The sequence below is a fragment of the Pan paniscus genome, chromosome 4, assembly GCF_029289425.2.
Source record: "Pan paniscus chromosome 4, NHGRI_mPanPan1-v2.0_pri, whole genome shotgun sequence".
Lineage (NCBI taxonomy): Eukaryota > Metazoa > Chordata > Mammalia > Primates > Hominidae > Pan > Pan paniscus.
Window position 1 is genome coordinate 66,616,427 of NC_073253.2, and position 25,710 is coordinate 66,642,136.

The following is a 25,710-nucleotide window of genomic DNA, read 5'->3' on the forward strand; positions in this document are numbered from 1 at the left end:
TGCTCATGGGGCAGTTACTCCCAATCAGACACAAGGATGTGGACCTGAACTAGGTGTAAGCTTCCATGCCCATATATATCCCAATGGGACAAAACCAGAGCATTAGCTATAATTTAAGGACACAAAATTTTCCATGAGTCAATAAAGCTTTAAAAGGCTCCTTCTAGAAGGAGTGATTTCTGAAGCACGGTGTTCCATTAAACTCAGACTAGTGACAAAACATCCTAAAGGGATGAAATTCTGCTTCATCCCTCTGGGGAAGAAATTATCTCCCTCCTGTCATAGCACAAAGGGGTGATTTAGTGTCACATTCTCCCTTTTCTCTGGAGAGTTTTACACATGACCTTTCAGTTCTAACCCACTGATGCTGCTGCCTCCATGTGTATAACTGGGGACTAGAATCAAAGTCTAAAGAGAATTAACCAGGCACGGGACCCTGCTCCATTAGTGTTAATCACTGTATTTTTGTGAAAAGTGCACCCCCTAACTGGGAGGAAAAAAAAAAGACAAGTCTGGCTGACAATAACTCACTGGCTTTTAAAAACTCAGTTCCAGAAAGGCACTGAAGAGCATAACACAAGGTGGTAATCACTGGCAAAATATGAAGTGCAAAACTTCACTGGTGGAATCTAATTCTATCCCTGACTGTAGACATTCCTGAGTTCTGCTTTTCCCATAGTAAACCAAAAATGAAGTAAGAGAATAGAAAAAAATGGCCTTATTTCAATTTCTAAATGGTCCTTTTCCAAAGGTTTTTATTATTCCCTACATCATATCTCACTGATACTTTGTATTTTTCATATTCCCAAATGCAACAGGAAGGAGGGTGAGAAAAAGTTTATTAGATCTTCATATTCCATCTTTACATAGGGGAAACTTACGCATCCCCAACTTCCTTGCTCTGAGCTCCCACTTCCTTTTCACTTGTCTCTATGGGGGGAAAGAACTAGCCACCATCATCCTAAGGGTCACCTACTTTCCCCAAATCCACATCCCCTTCCTCAATTCTTCTCAAAGTCCATGACAACCACTTCTTCTCCCCACTATCCTATTGCTGCCATGTGGACTCCCCTCTGAATTCATAGTCACCTTAGGCAAGCAAGATCACTTTGACTCTCTTCATTCCAATGTCTTTATGTCTGTTTTTCACAGTGACCCAAACAATGTGGCCTAACTGTCCAGCTCTCTGGTTTTGTCTATGGATAAAATATGAAATATCCAGGGACAAACTGGACTCTATATCTTTTAGGCAATTTTTACACTAGTGTTATCCTTCGTAAATATGCTTTTGGCAAGAACTGGAAGGCAGAGCTCAAGGCAGTAATCTTTGGCAAAATATGAAGTACAAATATTTCCTACAGAATGATGAGGCAGTCACATGATTTGACAATCAACATGACAGTGATGTAATATCTCCCCACTATTTAGGGTTTCAACTTTTAAAGTTTTTAGCTTTAAAGAACTTTTAAAGTTCTTAGCTTTCTCTACCATTGTTAGGATTCCCTACTATTCCCCCAAATAAATTATCTTCCATGGACTATTTTTTTCTACCACTATCTTAATCATTATATATAGGAGTTTCAAATATTGGTTGCTCTAATTACTGTTCTCATCATACACATCATTTTGTTGCCAATAGCCAAAAGATTTTCATTCAGAATTACAACATATGCCATGCTAAATGCCTTTAATCACTTAAATAATAAAGAAAACAGTTCAATTCCTCAACCTAATATGTAACTTCTAAGAGACAAAAGTTTAAGAACTCTGAGTGCTTCAAAATCCAAATGTGACCATTTCTGCTACTTTGCTAAACAACACTTTAAAAGTTTCACTTAGAAAAATTTTTTTCCTCCTTGTTAATTAACCTAATTCTTCTTTCCTTTGAGAATCTAAAGAATACCTGGATTATGCAAGTTGCTGCCACTGGAGGGAAAGGTTTTGAGTTTTTGTTGTTGTTGTTGTTTACTATTCTCACTGAATAATATTTGTTGGCAAATGCTCTCAAAAACTGGTGAACTATAAATTAGATATTTGAACTATTCTGCCTAGTTACACAAAAGAGCTTTCCAATACTAAAATGCTTTAATTCACAAGACTTATGCCTTAGGGGACTAAAAAATTTGTCCCTAGGTTAGATGAACATATGAGTCACAAGTTACTACTTTTAAAGAATCAAGCTTTGGGATCAGATAAATTTTATGAAACCTTAAAGTTTACTGATATATAATATATTTTATATTTATGTTGGATGCGAGAATATAGCAAAATCTAAAAGTTAGGGTCATGACTTGGGTAGAATCAGAAAGGCAACGGTTCACTTTCCAAATTCATTACCAAATACTTAACTGATATTTCCTGACTCAGTAAAGGGTTAAAAGCCTACTGCACGAAGAGATTATTAGTCTCTATTAGTCCTCTCCATTCTAATTCCTAGAAAAAAAGAGAATATAAAATGATAGTCTACATGCCAGAAAACTGTCCAGATAGATACATGAGTAGCAATATAAACATATATATAATGTGTAAAAACTTATACATTTACTTATTTTTTTAATGTATGTATTTATTGTGTATAACATGATATTTTTAAGTATATATACATTGTGGAATGACAAAATCTTTCTAATTAATATGTGCATTACCTCAATTAGTTATCACTTTTGTGGTGAGAACACTTCACATCCACTCTCTTAGAATTTTTCAAGAATACAATATATTGTGTTTTTTTACCCCAAAATTTCTTCATTTTTTTAATGGGAAAGATCACATTTATTTCAGCAAATAACTTCTTTATAAATAGCTTCTGTTTTCTTTTTTTTTTTTAATTATACTTTAAGTTCTAGGGTACATGTGCACAATGTGCAGGTTTGCTACATATGTATACATGTGCCATGTTGGTGTGCTGCACCCATTAACTCATCATTTACATTAGGTATATCTCCTAATGCTATCCCTCCCCACTCCTCCCACCCCATGACAGGCCCTGGTGTGTGGTGTTCCCCACCTTGTGTCCAAGTGTTCTCATTGTTCAATTTCCACCTATGAGTGAGAACATGCAGTGTTTGGTTTTCTGTCCTTGCAATAGTTTGCTCAGAATGATGGTTTCCAGCTTTATCCATGTCCCTACAAAGGACATGAACTCATCCTTTTTTATGGCTGCATAGTATTCCATGGTGTATATGTGCACATTTTCTTAATCAAGTCTATCATTGATGGACATTTGGGTTGGTTCCAAGTCTTTGCTATTGTGAATAGTGCCGCAATAAACATACGTGTGCATGTGTCTTTATAGCAGCATGATTTATAATCCTTTGGGTATATACCCAGTAATGGGATTTATATACATTTTTTGCTTAGATGAGTAATTTAAACACAAACTCCTAATTTAAGACAAATGAGAAAATAAAGGATAGTTAACAAGACCTAAAAGACAAATCAACATTAGCATTTCACTACCTACAGATAATTTTTTTTTTTGGTGACAGACTATAAGGTACAATAAATTTTTTTAATTATTTATACTTAAATATCATAAAGATATAGTGAATAATACAAAAATAAAATAAGTCATATCTACCAATTGTATGACTTATTGGAAAAAGAGGAATAATGAAATAGAATGTATAAAAATCATTTTTGTTGTTTTTAGATTTTTGCCATAATTTATAATCTAAGTCCACTAACCTTTTGGAATATTAATTTAAGAAATTATATATACAAAAATCCTTTAAATATCCTAACCAATAAAGTAAAATAAAATGAACAGGGCATGAATTTTCAATTCATTTAACACAATTGATGACAAAGGATTGGCAAATAGCAAAGAATAAGATAATACTAAATAAAAATATATATAAATTAAAATTTTTACTATGACAAAAATAAATTAATAAATCCAAGTATGATTATTTTTAGTTTAAACTGAGTGCAGGAACTACCTTTTCAAGAAATCAAAATTGCTTCTTTCTAGATATAACTACAACTACTTTGAGAGAAGGAAAAGGGCAGGAATAAAGATGGTGTTTACTTTCTTCTAATAGAATATACATGATATAATTCAGCCCTGAGTTTACTAGTGATCTAAGATCAATTAACAAATTGCATTTATCACTTAAAACTTTTAAAAAAGTTTTTTCTGCTTTAACACACAAACGCACACACACACACACACACACACACAGATCTTAATCTCAGGCACAGCAAAATAGAAACTGATTATAAAACCAAAAGATACTGTGTGTTTTAAACTCACTAAACGCGAGCATTACAGTAACAAAATTTGTACTACTTCTTTTTCTGGTTTAGAGATTGTCTTTCATGTGTTAATAATTTTTTGAGAAACTTAGTAACAAACTAATTATATAGAGAGACAAATAATCTGAGTATTCATCACACATTCACCTATATTTAGAGCTTTAGGCATGATAGCAAAGTCACAAAGAAAATCTAGACTTCTATAAAAAGACATGATCTTTACTGGTGCTTAAATGAACAAAGAGGTAGCTAAAAAAAGCCACCATTTCTCTCAAATGTCATCAATTACATAAGACCTCAGAACACACACTGATTTGAAAAAAAATCCATCCGTATTATAAACAGTGAAGACAGATTAATGTCATCTATTTCATAGTAGCAGGTCTTCCTTGATATTTGTAACAGGCAGAAATATTTGATTTTACTCTTTTGTCACCAGAGATAATTGCCACATCACTTGCCAACATGATGAACTCATTTTATTAGTCAAATGTTGAATTCCACTCAAGTGCACTTAATATAGTACTACACATTATAAGTTGATCGAAATTAAAGAGATCGCCAATTAGAAATGGGATCTTCAAAAATACTATTACTAATTTTCAAGTTGTATGTTTCATTGGTATTCTAATGAAACATATAAAGCAAATGATTTGTTTCCAGCATCTCTGAAAGATTATTTAGTCCTTTAATGTATTAAAATAGTAGTGAGAAAACGTGCCCTTGAAATATAGACTCTGAAGTACAATTTAAAAAATTAAAACTGATTTGATATGGTTAATTCAAACTGGTTGAATTGCAAGGGGACAGCTCAGAAGTTCATAAAAGTTTCAAATTAGTCACATTTGTTGAAAAAAAAAACATAAAATGCAGGTGCCTGCAATGTTTACATTGTGTCAGATATTTCAGAGCCATGTATAATGTTGTCCTGAAATCCTAAACACTTAGTTTCTTAAAACATTTCTGGTTACTGAGGAGGCATAAAAAATCCAACAGGACTACATCTAAAATGAGGCTGTTCTTTCTCCTTTTATAAAATACTTTTGATTCCTAACACAAAAAATATGCACAGAAAGACATTTAGAATTTTCAATCCTTTTTTAAAATTGAGGGATTACTGCTTTTGAAAAATCTCTCTATACAGTTTTTGCTTTGCTTTCTTCAGTCTTCATTTTCTTCCAAGAGCTTTGCTACAGATGTACATCACCATGTATACTGATACTTTATTCACCTGTTCCCACAACTGCAGAGGTGGCATTATTAGCTAACAGCTTGATCCTTAATATTTACTTCTGATAGGATTCTCTAACTTTCGCCTGGAGTGCGTCACATGTTTTCTTGGCATCACCTAGAAGCATGGCCGTGTTAGGTTTGTAGAAGATTGGATTGTCCACTGCAGCATAGCCAACACCCAAAGACCTCTTCATAACAATCACCTGAGAACCAGAGATTAAATGAGAGAGTGTATTTAACAGACCAACCTAGGACATGTTAGGCAAACAAACATTGCTCTTCACTACCCTTTGAACAAGGCATGTACCACTACTAATTCTTTAGTGCAGGGACTTTAAAAATACACAAGAAATATTTTAACATATGTTTACATTGTATTAACTTTAATACTTAAGTGTGCCCTTATTCTTATATCCATTAGAGAAAAAGTCATAATTTATCTCTGAGTGATAAGATTACAATTATTTTCTTCTTAGTGCTTTTTCTCTATAAAGACCATGTATACCATTTTCTAGTCAGTAAAATAAGCATCTTTCTATGAATGTGCTAAAGAAAACAAGTTTAGTGCATAAGTTTCCACTACAAATTCTAAAACAGATGAGGTTGAGTGGGAAAACAATGTTATTCTTTTCTATGACTTTAAAGTATATCAGAAAGTTCTAGAACAAAAGCCCAAAGAGCAATCCAGCTTCTCACAATAACAGAGCTATAACTAACAGAATGTTCCTATAAATCAAAATGGAAGAGGTAAGTCAATCTATAATATTGATATGTTATAGACATTTACAATGACATGTGTTATGGATGTTGCTGTCCTGCTGAATATCAAGTCATTTCTTAATGAAATGAAAAGCCTTTCTATGGTCTACTAGGACATGTAATCTATTAAAAAACAGAAGCAGTGCAAATGTATTCTTCTTCTTATAGCGTTAGTATAGTAATGCACTCTACAAATTCTCAAATATTGACTACTGATACAATTTTTCATACACACATAAACAAATATATTTTATGTCTACTCACTCATCACAAATACTAAGTTTTAAACTCCCATATTTACAATAAAAAGAAATGAAATTAAATGGAAATGTACATTATGTTATGATTTTTTAAATGCAGAGGTGACTCAGTAGTGGTAAAATGTGCCTACTGCTGAGGCAGAGGAAAATTTACAAGCCTTTGAGTTATCTAAAATCTAGCAATTAGCTTTTTCAGGAGGAATACGCATGAGCGAAGCTTGCTTCATTATGCCACATTATTGTTTGGATTTCCAAATCACCTTTCTGCTAGACACTCTATAACAACTTATAAATTCCCTTTCAAAAAGTTAAGTGAAAAAAATATGCTCATCTTGGCATATGAAGGCGATTGATACTTCCCAGAGGGAAGCCATCTGCTTCACAGGACTCGATCTGGAATTTAGCCAGACTCATTACAAAAGCTCACAGCTCTTTTTTCAGCTGTGGTTACAGATTGTGTTAATCCACCCACATAATCTCATCTGGTTCTACTTGTGATTAGGGCATTCACTCAGGTTCTCTGGTGGCCGGAGAACAGACAGAAGCTGGATATAGGAAACTGGGCCCTAAACATGCTCTTACTCCTGGCCTCCTAGAAGGCATCATCATTTCTTATCAAATGATCAAAGAAAGTTCTGTGTGTATATTTGAAGTGACCTTTGATTATCAGAATGAAATACAAGTCTGAAACTTTACCTGCTTTGATTTCCAGACCTCAAGGACTGGCATGCCTGCAATAATAGAGTTGGGATCTTCTTGAGCTGCTGAATTAACAGTGTCATTAGCTCCAATTACAAGGACCAAATCAGTATCTATATAATAAAACAAAAAAGAAAGAATATAAAACTCAAATGGTCACTTTTACATATTTTCAGACAAATTATAGTGATCTTTACTTTATAATAACAATAACAAAAATATAGGATTCGCACTTGTGCCAGGCACTTTACAAAGAACTTTATCAGAGAGGTTAAGCAACTCGGCCAATGTCACACAGCTAAAAAGCAGTAGGTCTTTCATTTGAACTTGACTATCTTGACTACAGCCTGCATTATTATGCTTCTCCCTTCTCAATAAATCTACCTAATCTGACTCTATAACTTTTATGATCTCAAAATGATCTTGCAATAGGGTCACATGATTTTATGAAATTTGCATTCCACTTTCAACCTTTAAAATGACCACTTAAACCTCAAACTATAAGAATCCAAGAAGAAAACCTAGGAAACACCATTCTGGACATCAGCCTTGTGAAAAATTTATGACTAAGTCCTCAGAAGCAAATGCAACAATGCAATAATTGACAAGTGAGACCTAATTAAACTAAAGAGCTTCTGCCTAGCAAAAGAAACTAACAAGAGAGTAAACAGACAAGCTACAGAATGAGAGAAAATATTCACAAATTATGCATGCATTGGACAGAGGTCTAATATCCGGAATCTATAAGGAACTTAAACAACTCAACAAGCAAATAAAATAAAATAAAATAAATTTTAAAAAAATTTTAAAAAATATTTTAAAACTGGGCAAAAGACATGAACAGACATTTCTCAAAAGAACACATACAAGTGGTCAACAAACATGAAGAAATGTTCGACATCACTAAACATAAGAGAAATGCAAAGCAAAACCACAATGAAATTACTATCTCACACCAGTCAGAACGGCTATTAGTAAAAAGTCAAAACAATAACAGACGCTGGCAAGGCTGTGGAGAAAATGGAACATTTACACGCTGTTTGTAGAAATGTAAATTAGTTCAGCCAGTGTGGAAAGCAATTTGGAGATTTTTCAAAGAACTTAGAACTCCTACTTGACCCAGCAATCCCACTACTGCGTACATATCCAAAAGAAAACAAATCTTTCTACCAAAAGACACATTCACTAGCATGTTCATCACAGCACTATTCACAATAGCAAAGACATGGAATCAACCTAGGTGTCCATCAATGGTGCACTGGATAAAAAAAAATATGGTACATATGTGCCATGGAATACTACACAGCCATAAAAAGGATGGAAATCGTGTCCTTTCCAGCAACATGGAAACAGCTGGAGGCCATTATCCTAAGCAAATTAACACAGGAAAAGAAAATCAAATACTGCACATTCTCACTTATATGTGGGAGCTAAACACTGGGTACTCAGGGACATAAATACGGCAACAATAGAACCTGGAGACTACCAGAATGGGGAGTGAGGGATATGGGCAAGGGTTGAAAAACTGTGGGGTACTATGCTCACTACCTCCAACCCTCAGCATCCCACAGTATAACCAGGTAACAAACCTGCATATGTACCCCTGAATCTACAATAAAAGTTAAAAAAATACATAAAAATAAAATCAGATAACCCCTTGAGAGTCTCAAAATGTGCATTAAAGCCATGTCCATAATTCCTGGAACTGGGTGGTGTCACACATAATTTAACAACAGTGGAATCTGAAAAGGGACATAAAATTAAAATGGCCTAAGTTTTCTCTTCAAGAACTGCAATATAAACTACCTTAGACTGTTGCCAAAAAAATGCTATGTGAATCTAGACATACACACAATTTCAATACTTTTTCTAATAAACAGCCTTTTTTAAGTTTACAGTGGATATTCGCCAGAGGGAAGTGGTTTAATTTTAACAAGCATAGGCTTGGGCCAAATGTCATTACCATTCAACATCTACCCTATGACAGCTATAACGTACAGCACCTTATCTAGGGAAATTCTAGTACTTTTTAAAAAGAAAAGAAAGAGAAAATTACTTCACCAGTCATACGTTAGTACAATTGAAAACCAGTAAAATCTCAGAGACTGGCAAGAATCAGACACTAAATTATCAACAGAAGCACTCATAAATGAAGAGCCTGAGGTTGGGTAACAAGCTACTGAGAATCAGGATCTGGATTCAAAAGCCAGGTCTGCCCAGATCCCCAGTCTTCAACATTTCTATACTACACACCAAGGTTTTCACCATCCTTCAGTTCTTCATGGAGGAGAAAAATTTACCTGTGCTGTTTACGAATCTTTTGTACCTTATTCAATACTATATTTCACTTATTTAATTTCAACTTATTATCTACCATGTACAAGTTCTTTTTCATCTGACTAGTCAGTCTTCACTGAATCTACAATTCATATCCCACACCTGCACTGCTTTATTCATAGTAAGAATATTTAAACTTCACCATTGCCCCCATCACTTACCTGGAAAATCATGATTGATCTCATCCATTTCCAACACAATGTCATATGGCACACCAGCCTCAGCCAGCAGCACATTAAGCTGACCAGGCATTCGGCCTGCAACTGGGTGAATTCCAAACCTAGACATGAAACAAATGAAGAGCTGGCCTTACTTGACAGGACATAATGTACAGAGACCCCAATATCACCTCCAAATCTGCACACTTTGTTCTTGGCACCTCTGCTTTTTTCTGGTACTATCTGATCTCTACAGAATGAAACAGAAGTAGTCCAGATATATAGTCAATTTACAAATATTGAAGCTGAAGTTTCAGTATTTTAGTGTGCAGAAACTATAACTTCCCTCAGAAAAATAAAAGCTTAACTTTGTTTTCAGTGCAGTGAACTTCCAATAATGTTAATAAATAATATCACCTTACATTTAAAAAGCACTGTGTTCTCTCATACTTTCTGGTAAATATTGAATCTTTAAAAACCTATTCACCTAGCCTGGAATTAAATGTTCCCCATGAAAAATCAACATTATTCTATCAAAAGCTGACTTCACATTCAACTTTAACCACTTTGTTCAAAGGTAGGGAGATGGCTGGGCATGGTGGCTAATGCCTGTAATCCCCGCACTTTGGAAGGCCAAGACGGGCAGATCACTTGAGGTCAGGAGTTCAAGACCAGCCTAGCCAACATAGCGAAACCCTCTCTACTAAAAATACAAAAATTAGCCGGGCATGATGGTGGGCACCTGTAATCCCAGCTACTCAGGAGGCTGAGGCAGGAGACTCACTTGTACCCAGGAGGAGGAGATTGCAGTGAGCTAAGATTGTGCCACTGCACTCCAGCCTGGGTGACAGAGCAAGACTTTGTCTCAAAAAAAAAAAAAAAAAAGGTAGGGAGATAAAATGTTGTCATACACATGATGTTAAAGCCTACAGCCACTCAGAGAATGATATAAAATACTACTCCACATCACAGAAGACATGTGATGGGAACACACAGGAGCATCTAAAACACAGAGTGGGTAATACACAAGGAGAGCTCTACACTTAAGGTAAAGGACCCCAAAGCATCAAGCAACTTCTTTTGACCACAGATATAATGAGGTCTTTAAAGTTTTTTAATCCAACTTCTTGCCCAGTATTTATCTGTCTCCACAGTACTAAGAACAGTGTGTGGCACATAGAAAGGGCTCCATAAGAAGTGAATGAATGAATGAATGAATCCAAAAAGAAATGCAGTTTATACTATCTCTTGGAACAGATCCATCCAACCTCAGCCTAAATACCTTCAATGACCCTTCTAAGGTCTAATCCATTACTAGACTACATATATATATATATATATATATATATATATATATATGTAGTCTATATATATATATATAGACTACATATATATGTGTGTGTGCATGTGTGTGCAAGTATGTGTATATATGTGTATGTATGTATATATATTCATGTAGTAATATATTCATTCATATACAGTAAGTCCTCACTTATCATCCATAAGTTCTTAGAAAGTGCAACTTTTTAGAAAGTGCAACTTTAAGTGAAACAAGATATAATGAAACCAATTTTACTCTAGGCTAATTGATATAAACAAGAGTTAAGTTCCTATGGCATATTTCTGGCCACAGAAATATCACCGAACTTCTAAATAAAGACCAAAATACTTCTAATATTAAACATTGAAATAAATGTGAGCTATACATACAGTTAGGAAAGATTAATAAAATCAAATAAGATAATTATTTACCCAAGGCAGGAACCAGATCTGGACAGGACACCATCTCATTGCAGGGCACACTCCCAGACACCCACACTCACTCAGACTGGGGCCACGTAGACACATCAATTCACCTAACATGAACATCTTTGAGATATGAGAGGAAAGCAGAGAATCCAGAGAAAACCCACACAGGCATGGTAAGAATGTGCAGACCCCACAGAGACAATGGCCCCAGCTGGGAATTGATTTTTTTTCTCATCAAAGTGGTAACAAAATGATACTGAACAAAATGACGTTATTTGAGGATTTGCAATATATATATATATTTTCATATATTAATATATTCAGTCTTAATATAAGATTATATATTATATAATATATTCATCCATATTAAGCCAGATAAATAAGTTATATGTGTGTGTACGTATGTATATGTGTGTGTGTGTGTGTGTATATATATCCAAAGAGAAACTCCACCTCATTTTTTCCAAGGTCTATAGTTGTGCCATCTGGAACCATAATGAATCTACAACCTCTTTCATTTGCAGATTCCTGTCAGCTATCCTAGTGATATGGTTTGGCTGTGTCCCCGCTCAAATCTCATCTTGATTCCCACATGTTGTGGAAGGGACCTGGTGGAAGATAACTGAATCATGGGGGCAGCTCTTTTCCCATGCTGGTCTCATGATAGTGAATAAGTTTCACAAGACCTGATGATTTTATAAGAAGGAGTTTCCCTGCACAAGCTCTCCTTTTTTTGCCTGCCACCATCCACATAAGATGTGACTTGCTCCTCCTTGCCTTCCACCATCACCATCCACATAAGATGTGACTTGCTCCTCCTTGCCTTCTGCCATGAATGTGAGACCTTCCCAGCCTTGTGGAACTGTAAGTCCATTAAACCTCCTTCTTTTATAAATTGCCCAGTCTCAGGTATGTCTTTATCAGCAGCATGAAAATGGACTAATATAGTAAATTGGTACTGGGTGTAAGGTGCTGCTGAAAAGATACTCAAAAATGTGGAAACAACTTTGGAACTGGGTAACAGGCAGAGGTTGGAACAGTTTAGAGGGCTCAGAAGAAGACAGGAAAACGTGGGAAAGTTTGGAACTCCCTAGAGACTTGTTGAACAGCTTTGATCAAAACGCTGATAACGTTATGGACAATGAAATCCAGGCTGAGGTGGTCTCAGATGGAGATGAGGAACTTGTTGGGAACTGGGGCAAAGGTGACTCTTGTTATGTCTTAGCAAAGAGAATGACGGCATTTTACCCCACCCTAGAGGTGTGCAGAACTTTGAACTTGAGTGAGATGATTTAGAATATCTCACAGAGAAATTTCTGAGCAGCAAACCATTCAAGAGCTGACGTGGGTGCTGTTAAATGCATTCAGTTTTAGAAAGAAAACAGAGCATAAAAGTTTGGAAATTTTGCAGCCTGACAATGTGATAGAAAAGAAAATCCCATTTTCTGAGGAGAAATTCAAGCCAGCTACAGAAACTTACATAAGTAATGAGGAGCCTAATGTTAATCCCCGAGACCATGGAGAAAATCTCTCCAGGGCATGTCAGCGACCTTTGCAACAGGCCCTCCCATTATAGGCCCAGAAGTTTAGGAGGAAAAAATGGTTTCATGGGCCAGGCCCAGAGTCCCTCTGCTGTGTGCAGTGTAGGGACTTGGTGCCCTGTGTCTCAGCCATCCAGCCATGACTAAAAGGGGCCAAGGTATAGCTTGGGCTGTTACTTCAGAAGGTGGAAGCCCCAAGCCTTGGTAGCTTCCACGTGATGTGGAGCCTGCATGTGCAAAGAAGTCAAGAACTGAGGTTTGGGAACCTCTGCCTAGATTTCAGAAGATGCATAGAAACACCTGGATGCCCAGGCAGAAGTCTGCCACGGGGGTGGGGCCCTCACAGAGAACCTCTGCTACTGCAGTGCAGAAGGGAAATGTGGGGTCAGATCACCCACATAAAATCCCTACTAGGGCACCACCTAGTGGAGCTGTGAGAAGAGGGCCACCATCCTCCGGACCCCAGAATGGTAGATCCACTGACAGCTTGCACTGTGCACCTGGAAAAATCTGCAGAAACTCAATGCCACTCCATGAAAGCAGCCAGGAGGGAGGCTGTACCCTGTAAAGCCACAGGGGCAGAGCTGCCCAAGACCATGGGAACCCACCTCTTGTATCAGCATGACCTGGATGTGAGGCATGGAGTCAAAAGAGATCATTTTTGAGCTTTAAGATTTGATTGCCCTGCTGGATTTCAAACTTGCATGGGGCCTTTAGTCCCTTTGTTTGGGCCAATTTCTCCCATTTGAAATGGGTGTATTTACCCAATTGTATCTAGGAAGTAACTAACTTGCTTTTGATTTTACAGGCTCATAGGCAGAAGGGACTTGCCTTGTCTCATATGAGACTTTGGACTGTGGACTTTTGAGTTAATGCTGAAATGAGTTAATAATTTGGGGGATGGTTGGGAAGGCATGATTGGTTTTGAAATGTGAGGATATGAGATTTGGGAGGGGCCAGAGGTGGGATGATACAGTTTGGCTGTGTCTCTACCAAAATGTCATCTTGAATTCCCGTGTGTTGTGGGAGAGACCCAGTGGGAGGTAACTGAATCATGGGGGCATGTCTTTTCTGTGCTGTTCTCATAAGTCTCATGAGAACTGGTGGTTTTATAAGAAGGAGTTTCCCTGCACAAGCTCTCTTTTTTGGCTTGCTCCCATCCATGTAAGATGTGACTTGATCCTTCTCGCCTTCTGCCATTGATTGTGAGGCCTTCCCACCCATGTGGAGCTGCAAGTCCATTAAACCTCCTTCTTTTGTGAATTGCCCAGTCTCACGTAAGTCTTTATCAGCAGCATGAAAATGGACTAATACACCTTGGATGCCTCCTAAGCAAAACATCCTCAGTCCTTTCAACCATTTAATGAATGACAGACATCCTGACCTACTGCTGTCCTAGTCATCTGTATCCTATACTGTCAATGCCCAGCTTAAGCCTCAGTCCCTCAAAGTGAATACAGTGTGCTAGACATGATCTAGATGCATAAGGCACAGTAAGAAAACCATATCCTCACATCTTTCATTGATAAAGCCTAAGTCTGTATCAGCATTCATGGCCACCACAACACACTGCTGCCTCACACAAAAATTATGGTCATTTAAGATGCCTTGTTATTTTTCACAAGAACTGCTGGCAAGCCAGGCCTCCCCACTCTTCATATAGGCGCATCAGGGAAGAGGTTAAAGAGCATAGGACTTGACCCCTTCCTAAAAAGAAGACCTGAAAAGAGCTATAGATGGTGATTTATTTTGCCCAGACAAGTGAGAAATTGTTTTCTACATCTTTAAAGCTAATAATGAAGACTCTAAGCTACCATTAGGGGTCTTGTAATTGGAGGAAAAATACATCAAATGACAGATATTCTTTTTTATCAATACCTCTATACACACAAACTAGAAAACCTAAAAGAATTGAACACATTCCTGGACACATACACCGTCCCAAGACTGAACCAGGAAGAAATTGATTCCCTGAACAGGTCAATAAAGAAATTGAATCAGTAATAAATAGTCTACCAACCAAAATAAAGCCCAGGACCTGATGAATTGACAGCTCAAATCTACCAGATGTACAAAGAAGAGCTGGTACCATTCCTACAGAAATGATTCGAAAAAACCAAGGAGGATAGACTCCTCCCTAACTCATTCTGTAAGGCCAGCATCATTCTGATACCAAAATCTGTCAGACACACACACACACACACACACACACACACACACACACACACACACACAAACTTTAGGCCAATATCCTTGATGAACATTGATGCAAAAATCCTCAACAAAATACCTGCAAACCAAATCCAGCAGCACATCAAAAAGCTAATACACCACAATCAAGTAGGCTTCATCCCAGGGATGCAAGGTTGGTTCAACATATGCAAATCAATAAACGTGATTCATCACATAAACAGAACTAAAGACAGAAACCACATGATTATCTCAATAGATGCAGAAAACGCTTTCAATAAAATTCAATATCCCTTCATGTTAAAAACTCTCACTAAACTAGGTATTAAAGGAACATACCTAAAAATAGTAAGAGCCATCTATGACAAACCCATGGCCAACATTATACTGAATGTGCAGAAGCAGGAAGCATTCTCCTTGAAAACCAGCATAAGACAAAGATGCCCTCTTCTCACCACTCCTAGTCAACACAATACTGAGAGTCTTTGCCAGAGCAATCAGGCAAGAGAAAGAAATAAAGAGCATCCAAATAGGAAAAGAGGAAGTCAAACCACCCCTGTCTGGAGATGACATGATTTTATATCTAGCAAACCCCACAGTCTTGGCCCCAAAGCTCCTTCAGCTGATAAACAACTTCAGCAAAGTTTTAGGATACAAAATCAATATGTAAAAATCACTAGCATTCCTATACACAAACAATAGCCAACTCTAGCCAAATCAGGAACATTACGAAATTCCACATTACGAAATTCCATGGGTTTTATAAGCTTTATGTCAGGAATGGGAGACAAAGACTAAATAGGTATTTTTTATTAGCACTGATAGCAAGTAGAAACAAACTGCAGAGAATGAACTATTAATACTCTAAGATTATTTTAAAAGGAATCCAGCATCCCTTCCTTCAGTGGGTTGTTGACAGTTTTATTTAAGTGAGAATAAAATTAAAGCCATTCATTAGTTTTAGGTGGTCATCCAACCTCACCATCTTAATGCAGGTTTTAGGTTCTTCAACCATGAATTATTCTATCACTTTTGGCAATATTACAGATAGTTCAACACTTAAGTTAATTTTTTTTTAATTCTCTAGAAACAAGATTGTTTATTTTTTTAACCAAACATTGCTATCCTAATGTCACCATCTGTGCCAAATCAGAGTTTCAGTCACTCTTGACAACAAATGAATGAGGCAAAATACTGACAATTTATGTGCATACTTTTCATGTAGTAATACAAGCTATATTCAGTACTACTACAGCTGTTTTCAAAGTGCTCCAGAGAAAGCATTTCCAAAATGTTACAAGGATTCTTCTGCTGAGATCTCTACTTTAAAAATGTAATATTTTACAGCGGCAATAAGAAAATATTTGGAAAAAAATTTCTCTAGCAATCAAAGTGCATGCTCATTAAATAAGAGGTATTTTTCTAAACCTCAGCTCTAAACATAAATATCTTTTCATATGCAGGTTTAAGCATGAAAATTAAAAATAGATTTAGAAAGAAAATGCATTATATTGAAATAACCAAAATATACTCCCAAGACTACTGATCACCAGGAATTTGAGAAAAGACATGATGAATGGAAGTTTCCAAGGTGCCTGAGTTTACAAATAACCATCACTGTTTTCATCAAGTTCCAGACTTTTAACCTTGTCTTCTACGGTGGAGATAGCTGAATAATCCCTCAGGTTCAGGGACAATAAAAGAAGAACTAAGAAAAAGATAACAGATCCAGAAAAAAAAAATAAATAAAGCTTACATAAGTATAATAACAATTCAAATTTTTTTAAAAAGAGGAAAGGGCTGAATTTGTGTAATCTTTGAGTATGTGAGAAAGAAGGATGCAAACAAAGCAAAATGCACATGAGATTGACACAAACACATGGCTTTAAAGGCACATATGACACAAAGTGTTTAAAAATAAGAAAGTTATTTGAACATCAAAATGGAAAGGATAGTAAGAGATTATAACCCACTGCAGAAAGTGGGAAACCAGGAATCAATACTGATAACAGATTCATAAGTCAGTAAGAAATAAACAAAGAAAGAAGCACTCTCCCTTACAGTGGTAGACCATGAACTGATAAATGTGATGGGGTTTTTACATCACCATTTTGCAATCATCATAATAAAGATTGGTACCGTAAAAATCATCAGCATGGCCAGGCTCAGTGGCTCACGCCTGTAATTCTAGCACTTTGGGAGGCCAAGGCGGATGGATCACCTGAGGTCAGGAGTTCGAGACCAGCCTGGCCAACATGGTGAAACCCTGTCTCTACTAAAAATACAAAAATTAGCTGGGCATGGTGGTGGGTGCCTGTAACCCCAGCTACTTGGGAAGCTGAGACAAGATAATTGCTTGAACCCGGGAGGCGGAGGTGGCAGTGAGCTGGGATCGCGCCACTGCACTCCAGCCTGGGCGAGAAAGCAAAACTCCATCTCAAAAGAAAAAGAAAAAAAAAATCAGCACATGTTCAGTCTAGGGAGTTAAGTTTGATGAAGAGCAAGATATTTGCATGGTCTTAAAGAGAGCTCAAAGCAGTTTGCCCCTGTTCCCTTACTCTAACCTCAACTGAGAAAGAAAAAAAAATTAAAACTTTTAATGCTTTATTTGATAACTACGTCAATGAAAACTGATCTATAATCAGACAGTAGTTGCTAGAAATATTAACCACCTGTACACTTTGCTGAATGGGCATTTAATTATGTGGACAGAGTCCATATTTTTGTTTTCTCCCCAGATAATAATTCCTTGTAAATACCTAACAAAATTGATTTTACCAAGTTTAACATCCAAATCTCTGCCAAGAAGAACTTACATTGAAACTATAGTTTATTAATATGTATTTTAATGCACTGTTTGGTAGACACAGGTACTGACAATATTTTAACTCAATGTTCTATTTTATGAACCAAAGGCACAGAGATTGTGCTCCAACAAAGGCAGAGATCCTATAATTAAATTCTAGAGCCCTAGCGTGTGATTATTTTTGAATAATAATGCTTCCATTATTCAAAATAATCCATATTTTGAATATGGATTATTCAAAATATTCCAAAAGAATGTATCTTAAAATAAAAAGTTTTAGATTGAAAAAGTCATTTCACTTTAACAGAGATTCTTAGTAATATATCTAAAGTATCACATTGCATTATTAATCAGCTGATTTTCTTTCAAAGTTAATGCCAAGTTGTATTTCAACTGTTATCAATTTCAAATCAACATTTCAAATTAACTCAGAGACTTTTTCCCCCAGTTACCAAAGGTACTCTTCTATCACTGACTAAACCCAATGATGAAACTAAATAACTAGATTTAGCTCATAGAACTACAGATTTAAAAGATCAGAGGGCACTTGGATAAGGTTCAAGAGAAAGACAAAATAGCTAACAACTTAAAAAATAACACACTCTGGCCGGGCATGGTGGCTCACACCTGTAATCCGAGCACTTTAAGAGGCCGAGATGGGCGGATCACCTGAGGTCAGGAGTTCAAGACCAGCCTGGCCAACATGGTGAAATCTTTTCTCTATTTTAAAAAATACAAAAATTAGCTGGGCATGATGGCACATGCCTATAGTCCCAGCTAACTCGGGAGGCAGAGTTGGGAGAATCGCTTGAACCCAGGAGGCGGAGGTTGCAGTGAGCCAAGATTGCGCCACTGCACTCCAGCCTGGGTGACAGAGCGAGACTCCATCTCAAAACACACACACACACACACACACACACACACACACACACACACACTCTCTCTCTCTCTCTCTCAAAAAAATTCTGGATCAGTTGGCCAGAAAAAAAGGTAAAACTGTGATTTTCAAATAAACCACAGAAGATGACCAAATATTTCTTATTTGCACAGAAGAGAAGAAAATATTCAAATGCAAAAGAAAGAATTTAAAATCTTTTTTACTAAAAAAAAAGCTTTTTGTTAACAATTTAAAACAAATGCCTTATCTAGGAAATTTCAGGCTTCTTTTTTGTGGGTCAGAGGGAGAGAGGCTCATTAATCTGCCCTCATGCATAACCCCCAGTTCAATCCAAAATGAATCCAAGAGTATTTTACATATAACTCAAAGGACGGTTGGCAGTGGGCATGATCAAGACCATTATGGAAGCTGGGACAGCCTTTTATTTATGGAAGGTGGGGGAGGGATTTCAACCAATGGTCTTAACCACTAGTAAGAGCAAGAAGCAGCTTAGAGGGAGCCCAGGATTTCCAGAATAACTACATGATGTTGCCCTAGCTCAATCCTACAGTACTAACTGCCTCTCAAATTAATCATGTGTGCTCTTTTGAGGTATTAAAAGTAATATTGGACACCAAAAATGTTTCCTAATTTCTCAATCCAGATCACCAATAAGCATCTCCTGCTTCCCCCAGGCCCACCAGGCCCACTGCTCTTCCCAAAACCTGACTGATGAGAACTTAAGACTAAGAATCGCTGTTCTACATGACATTTAAAGTCTGTATTCGTTTCATATTGCTGCTGTAACAAACTACCACAAATTCAGTGCCTTCAAACAACATAAATTTGTTATCACTTAAGGGCTGAAGGTCAGAAGTCCAAAATCAGTTTCCCTGGACTAAAAAAAAAAAAATCAAGATATGGAGAAGGCTTAATTCCTTCTGGATTGTTTTGTGATGAATTCTCCAGGTGTTCTTTGAGTTTTACTAGGTGTTATTTGGATGTGTCGATCTCTAGCAAGGCCGGGGGGTTTTCCTCGATTATTCCCTCAAATATGTTTTCCAAATTTCTAGATTTCTCTTCTTCCTCAGGAACACCAATTATTCTTAGTTTTAGATGTGTAATATAGTTCCAAACCTCTTGGAGGCTTTGTTCATTTTTTTTTTAATGCTTTTTTCTTTGTCTTTGACGGATTGGGTTAATTCAAAAGGCTTATCTTTGATCTCTGAAGTTCTTTCTTCTGTTTGTTCAATTCTATTGCTGAAACACTCAAAGCATTTTACATTTCTCTATCTGTGTCCTTAATTTCCAGAGGTTGTGATTGCTTTTTATTTATGCTTTCTATTTCACAAAAGATGTTTCCTTTCATATCCTGCATCATGTTTTTGATTTCTTTGACTTGGACTTCGCCTTTCTCTGGTGCCTCCTTGATTAGCTTAATAATCGGCCTTCTGAATTCTTTTTCTGGCAATTCAGAGATTTTGTCTGGAAAGGACACCCTGTTCAACAAATGGTGCTGGGATAATTGTAAGCCACACGCGAAATAATGAAACTGAATCCTCATCTCTCACCTTATACAAAAATCAACTCGAGATGGATCAAAGACTTAAATCTAAGACCTGAAACCATAAAGATTCTATAAGATAATATAAGAAAAACCCTTCCAGACATTGGCTTAGGTGAGGATTTCATGACCAAAAACCCAAAGGCAAATGCAACAAAAACAAAGATAAACAGATGGGACTTAATTAAGCTAAAAAGCTTCTGCACAGCAAAAATAATAATAATCAACAGAGTTCACAGACAACCCACAGAGTGGGAGAAAATCTTCAAAATCTATACATCTGACAAAAGACTAATGTCCAGAATCTGCAAAGAACTCAAGCAAATCAGCAAGAATAAAACAAACGATCCCATCTAAAAGTGGCCTAAGGACATGAATAGACAACTCTCAAAGAAGATATACAAATGTCCAACTAGGATATGGAAAAATGCTCAATATCACTAATTATCAAGGAAATGAAAACCAAACCTCAATGCAATACCACCTCAATCCTGCAAGAATGAACATAATCAAAAAATAATAAAGGTTGGTGGGGATGTAGTGAAAAGGAAACATTTTTACACAGCTGGTGGGAATGTAAACTAGTACAATACACTATGGTAAACAGTGTGAAGATTCTTTAAAGAACTGAAAGTAGATCTACCATTTGATTCAGCAATCCCACTGCTAGGTATCAACCCAGAGGAAAAGAATTCATTATACAAAAAAGATATTTGCACACACGTTTATAGCAGCACAATTTGCGATTGCAAAAATATGGAACCAGCCCAAATGCCCATCAATCAATAAGTGGATAAAGAAAATGTGGTATCTCAGCCATAAAAAGGAATGAAACAATGGCATTCACAGCAACCTGAATGGAACTGGAGACTATTATTCTAAGTGAAGTAACTCAGGAATGGAAAACCAAATGGAAAATTATATGTTCTCACTCATAAGTGGGAGCTAAGCTATCAGGGCACAAAGGCATAAGAACAATACATTGAACTTTAGGGACTCAGAGGAAAGGGTGGGGGTGGCAAGGGATAAAAGAGTACACATTGGGTACCGTGTACACTCCTTGGGTGATGGGTGCACCAAAATCTCAGAAATCACCACTAAAGAATTTTTCCATGCAACCAAACACCTATTCCCCAAAAACCTATTGAAATTGAAAAAAAAATTAAAAAATTCCTTCTGGAGATTCTAGGGCAAACTCCATTCCATGCCTTTTCCAGCTTCTGCAGTCTTCCCTCTTTCCTTGGTGGGGGGGCTACATCACCCCAGCTTCTGCTTCCACTGTCACATGTCCTTCTCTAACTCTGATCCTCCTGCCTCCCTCTTATAATGACCCTAGTGATTACACTGAGCCACCCAATGATCCAAGAAAATCTCCCCATCTCAAAATCCTCACCTTCATCAAATCTACAAAGTCCCTTTTGCCATGTAAGGTAACATAGTCATTAGGTTCTGGGGATTCAGATATAGACACTTTGGAAGACCACTATTCTGCCTACCACAAAGCTCTCCAGTCCTGAAATTCAGTGAACTAGGACTTCTATTTTAGCTAAATAACCCAATATATACGTTGTGATTACTTTTGGATTTCAATTTTATATCCTTCCTTGATTCTAGCTTATTTTGTTTAATTTTATTTGTTTTTAATACTGCTTTTGTCATCTTTAAATTAATCCATCTGGCTACCATCTTGAGGCTTTAACTGAGGTATCTTGGACCAAATTAGAAATTAAGGACCTCTAAATATATTTGTTCTCATTTTGATGCCTTGATTAGCTGCAGACTGCATAAAGACAATGTTTTTGTTGAGCTAGTTGTAAAGGGTAAATAATTACCAACATAACCATCATGTTATGCCTAATATCCCAAAGGACCTATCATTTTATATCTACTTGCACAGTAATTTATTACACTAAACTTTATGACTCTAAAGTCAGAGAAAAACACGTGCAAGATTATTACAAGAGAATGCCAATGTTTTGAGAAGAATAACGGAATACAGTCAAATGTGTAGAGATATATATGCACGCTGATGAGTCAATGTGAGTTTATAAAAAATTCTGGCACAATGTAACTGGCTAATCCCCAAAGTATGTATTAAAATTAATTATATCAGACACTGGTTGGCCATAATGAGCAATTTCCCGGAACTGATGGCCAAAGTTCATCAATATTCCATCATCACATGAAGAATATCCAGAATTTCAACATGCAAAGCCTACCAACCTTTTAGTTCTTCTCTTTCAACTATGAACATTATCTTTTATTATGTATATGCTTAAAAAAGAATGAGCTATCCCTGACCATGACAAGATTCTACAGAGGAAAATAACTAAAATGAGGTCATAGAAAGATCTTGCAGGCTTTCAGAATTCTTCCTTTATGCATCTGCTTCTTACTATACAATAACATAACTGGTTGACATGACTGTGCTCTCCTAAGAGTTCCTTGAGAATAGGAACAAACCATGTCTTATTTACCAGTTCCTGCCACTCTATTGGAGGACTCCATTCAAGAGAGAGAAGGAGAGAAGGGGTTTTAAACAACACAGTGTGCCCAATAAAGTATACTGATTTATACACTATCTATGTCTCTTTTTAGAGAAAGGATTTAGAAAAGCAGTACAGGGTAGCAGTTAAGAGTTCTAGATTGCCACTGCCAGGTTCAAAGCATTTGAACAATTTACTTCTGTGTACCTCCATTCTTTCATGTGTACCGTGGGATTGATTATAAAATCTCCTCAGAGGACTACTGAGGGATTTAAGTGATGTAGTTTGTATAAAAAGCTTTTTATACAAAGTGCTTTAGGCCAACACCTGGCAGACACAATTGTTCAATAAATGTACACAGCAATTATCCTGTTCAAATACATTTTTGTATAATAATATAAATGTTCATCTGTTTTTCAAATAAATGCATATTTTTAATAATCACTTAATACAAAGAAGCATACATTTTCACATTAAAACAAATGTTGATTTAATGTCAACACTTACTGGGTTGCTTTTCTAATTTTTATCTTGTAATGCCAGTAAAAATCAACAAAGTCCAATAAAAGCCAGAAATTATTTGTATTTGCAGCTACATCAAAAATACTAAAAAACTGTATAGTCAATCTAGATTGACGCCAATAATTATAAACGTTGGGCTCCCTGGGAACTTGAACAAAACTAACATTCAAATACACATTTATTTTGATACAGTCAAATTTCAAAAGGCCATTTTTAACCATTTAACAGATATGATTAGGCAAAAATGTTGTTTCCTTGGTTGACAGATACAACAAATGTCATCAAGTTAGGATAATCTCTTCAATATCTTGAAGCAAAAAAAAAAAAAAATTCAACAGTATTTGTTATTTTCCTCTCTCAAATATGAAAACAATAGAGCCTTTCATGGAACATTAGATAATAAAAAAGCTCAGGCTTCAGTCATCAATTAAGAATAGACCCAGGCACAGTTCAAAAAAAGTAGAATAATCTACTCAAATGAAACAACCTGATCTTCAGAACCTTTTAAATTAACCAAGGAAGAATAAAAACTAATATGAGTGTATACAAGAACTATTCACGAATACTGAGTATACTTGGTAAAATATGAAAAAGAAGCAATTCAAAAAGTACTATTTTTTAAAAGCCTCTTTTATAATATATGGTGACATGAACCTCATTCTTTAGAGTTTTTCACAACTTCACATTAGATTTCAGATACCACATGTTTTAAAGGGGACACAACAACAGAAGTTTCCATGATCACAGACCATGGAGACAATATGTCCTACCAGAGTACACAGCAGCAGTTTTCTTGGGCATGTGAGGCTATTGAAGAATATAAAACATTCACCACATGGATCCTACCACAACTGTTCAAATAAACTATGTTTTGCTTCTTGTATTATGGAAATATCCAGACCTAGTTCAGCAACAAACTATTAAGAATGTTTAATTAAATCAAGCATCCCAATTCAACAGTTACACAAAGAAACTGTAAGTACAATTGGGCCCCTTTCTAAACTATTTAGAGTGCTTTTTCCATTTTGCAGCTTCTTGCTATTATAAATAGTGACAAGGATCAACAGATTTTTTAAAAAAAAATAAGCTCTTTACAACCTTCAACTATTTGCTTACATGTTTTGTGAGTCACCATGCAAAATTTATGTCCATACTCCAAATGTTCAGTTACTTTCCCTTATTTTACTCTGTTTTACATTTTAAAATCAAGCTGGATATAGGACAATGTACACTGATAGCATTTTGGAATTCTGCCTTCCCAATACTATCATCCCACAATTTTTCTAAGTATGTTCATGATAACCTTCTAGGAGGTTGACAAATTAGGCAAAATACATAAACAGAAAATAAAAAGAAGGCTCATTTGTTAAACATCTACTAACTTCTCCTGTTTTAAAACTATAAATATTTATAAATCTATAAAACCTTAATGGTTTAAATAGAACTTAAAGATCTTCCAATCCAACTGCTTCTTAAGGTAGGAACTCTTCATTTAGAAATTATACCAAAAATGTTTGCACAGTGTTCTGTCCCAAAAACAGGCTGGAAATTCCCCTGTGGATACAATAAAAAGTCCGTAGTATGGGCTATAGCTCAAGGACCTTTGGAATTTTGTTTGTATGTGGCAGTGTTACATTCTGAGGAGGGTCTCTGGAGGTAATCAAATGATTCATTACTATATTCAGTATTTTTTTACATTTAATTATGCATTTCACCTGTGAAAAATATGATAGACTCCCTGAAAAGGCAAGTTTCTTTGGTTTATCACATGCTGATCAGAACTTCTGGTGACAGTTATAAATCACACTTATTAAAAGTACAAGGAAAAGGTTTTTTTTTTAAGCAATCATTTTAGTGAATCAGTTCTGAATAAAAATTTCCAAATCATGGTGTCAGCAGGGTAATTGTTCCTGTTAGATAAATTATCCTTGGTAGTGAAAAGGCCTGGACCAACTGGGTCGGGCTAGTCTATCCATCCGAAGGGAAACATGGTAAGGAAGTGAAAAAAAAAAATTCCCGATGAGGCAACTGCTGCTGTCCACAAAAACTAACGAATGAGATGGGTTGTAGAGTCAACATCTCTGGTGAGGCTTCCCAGGCAAAGGAATAAACACCTACCTTTCTAAAACCATCAAAATCCTTCTTAGAAGCAGCCGTTCTGATGAATTCACTCATATAATTCATAGTGAAAAAAAAGTGTTCATTTAACTTCCTAGAACTTTCCAAAAGCCAGAATTAGAGAACACTTTGTACTTTCTTTTTTTGAAGGCAA

General features: G+C 36.2%; 1 protein-coding gene across 4 annotated transcripts in view; it reads right to left on the reverse strand.

Moving 5' to 3' along the window:
- Nucleotides 1-3,282: 3,282 nt before the first annotated feature.
- The window catches only part of NNT (nicotinamide nucleotide transhydrogenase), a 105,192-nt gene continuing 82,764 nt past the window's right edge, over nucleotides 3,283-25,710 (reverse strand). For all 4 annotated transcript variants that reach the window (XM_008963360.4, XM_003811010.5, XM_003811009.5 and 1 more), the window contains exons 20-22: nucleotides 9,707-9,825; nucleotides 7,206-7,321; nucleotides 3,283-5,693 (exon numbers count right to left, since the gene is read on the reverse strand). In XM_008963360.4, coding sequence (XP_008961608.1) covers nucleotides 5,544-5,693; nucleotides 7,206-7,321; nucleotides 9,707-9,825 — 385 coding nt within the window. In that variant the 3' untranslated portion in view covers nucleotides 3,283-5,543. The remainder of the gene's footprint in view (nucleotides 5,694-7,205; nucleotides 7,322-9,706; nucleotides 9,826-25,710) is intronic.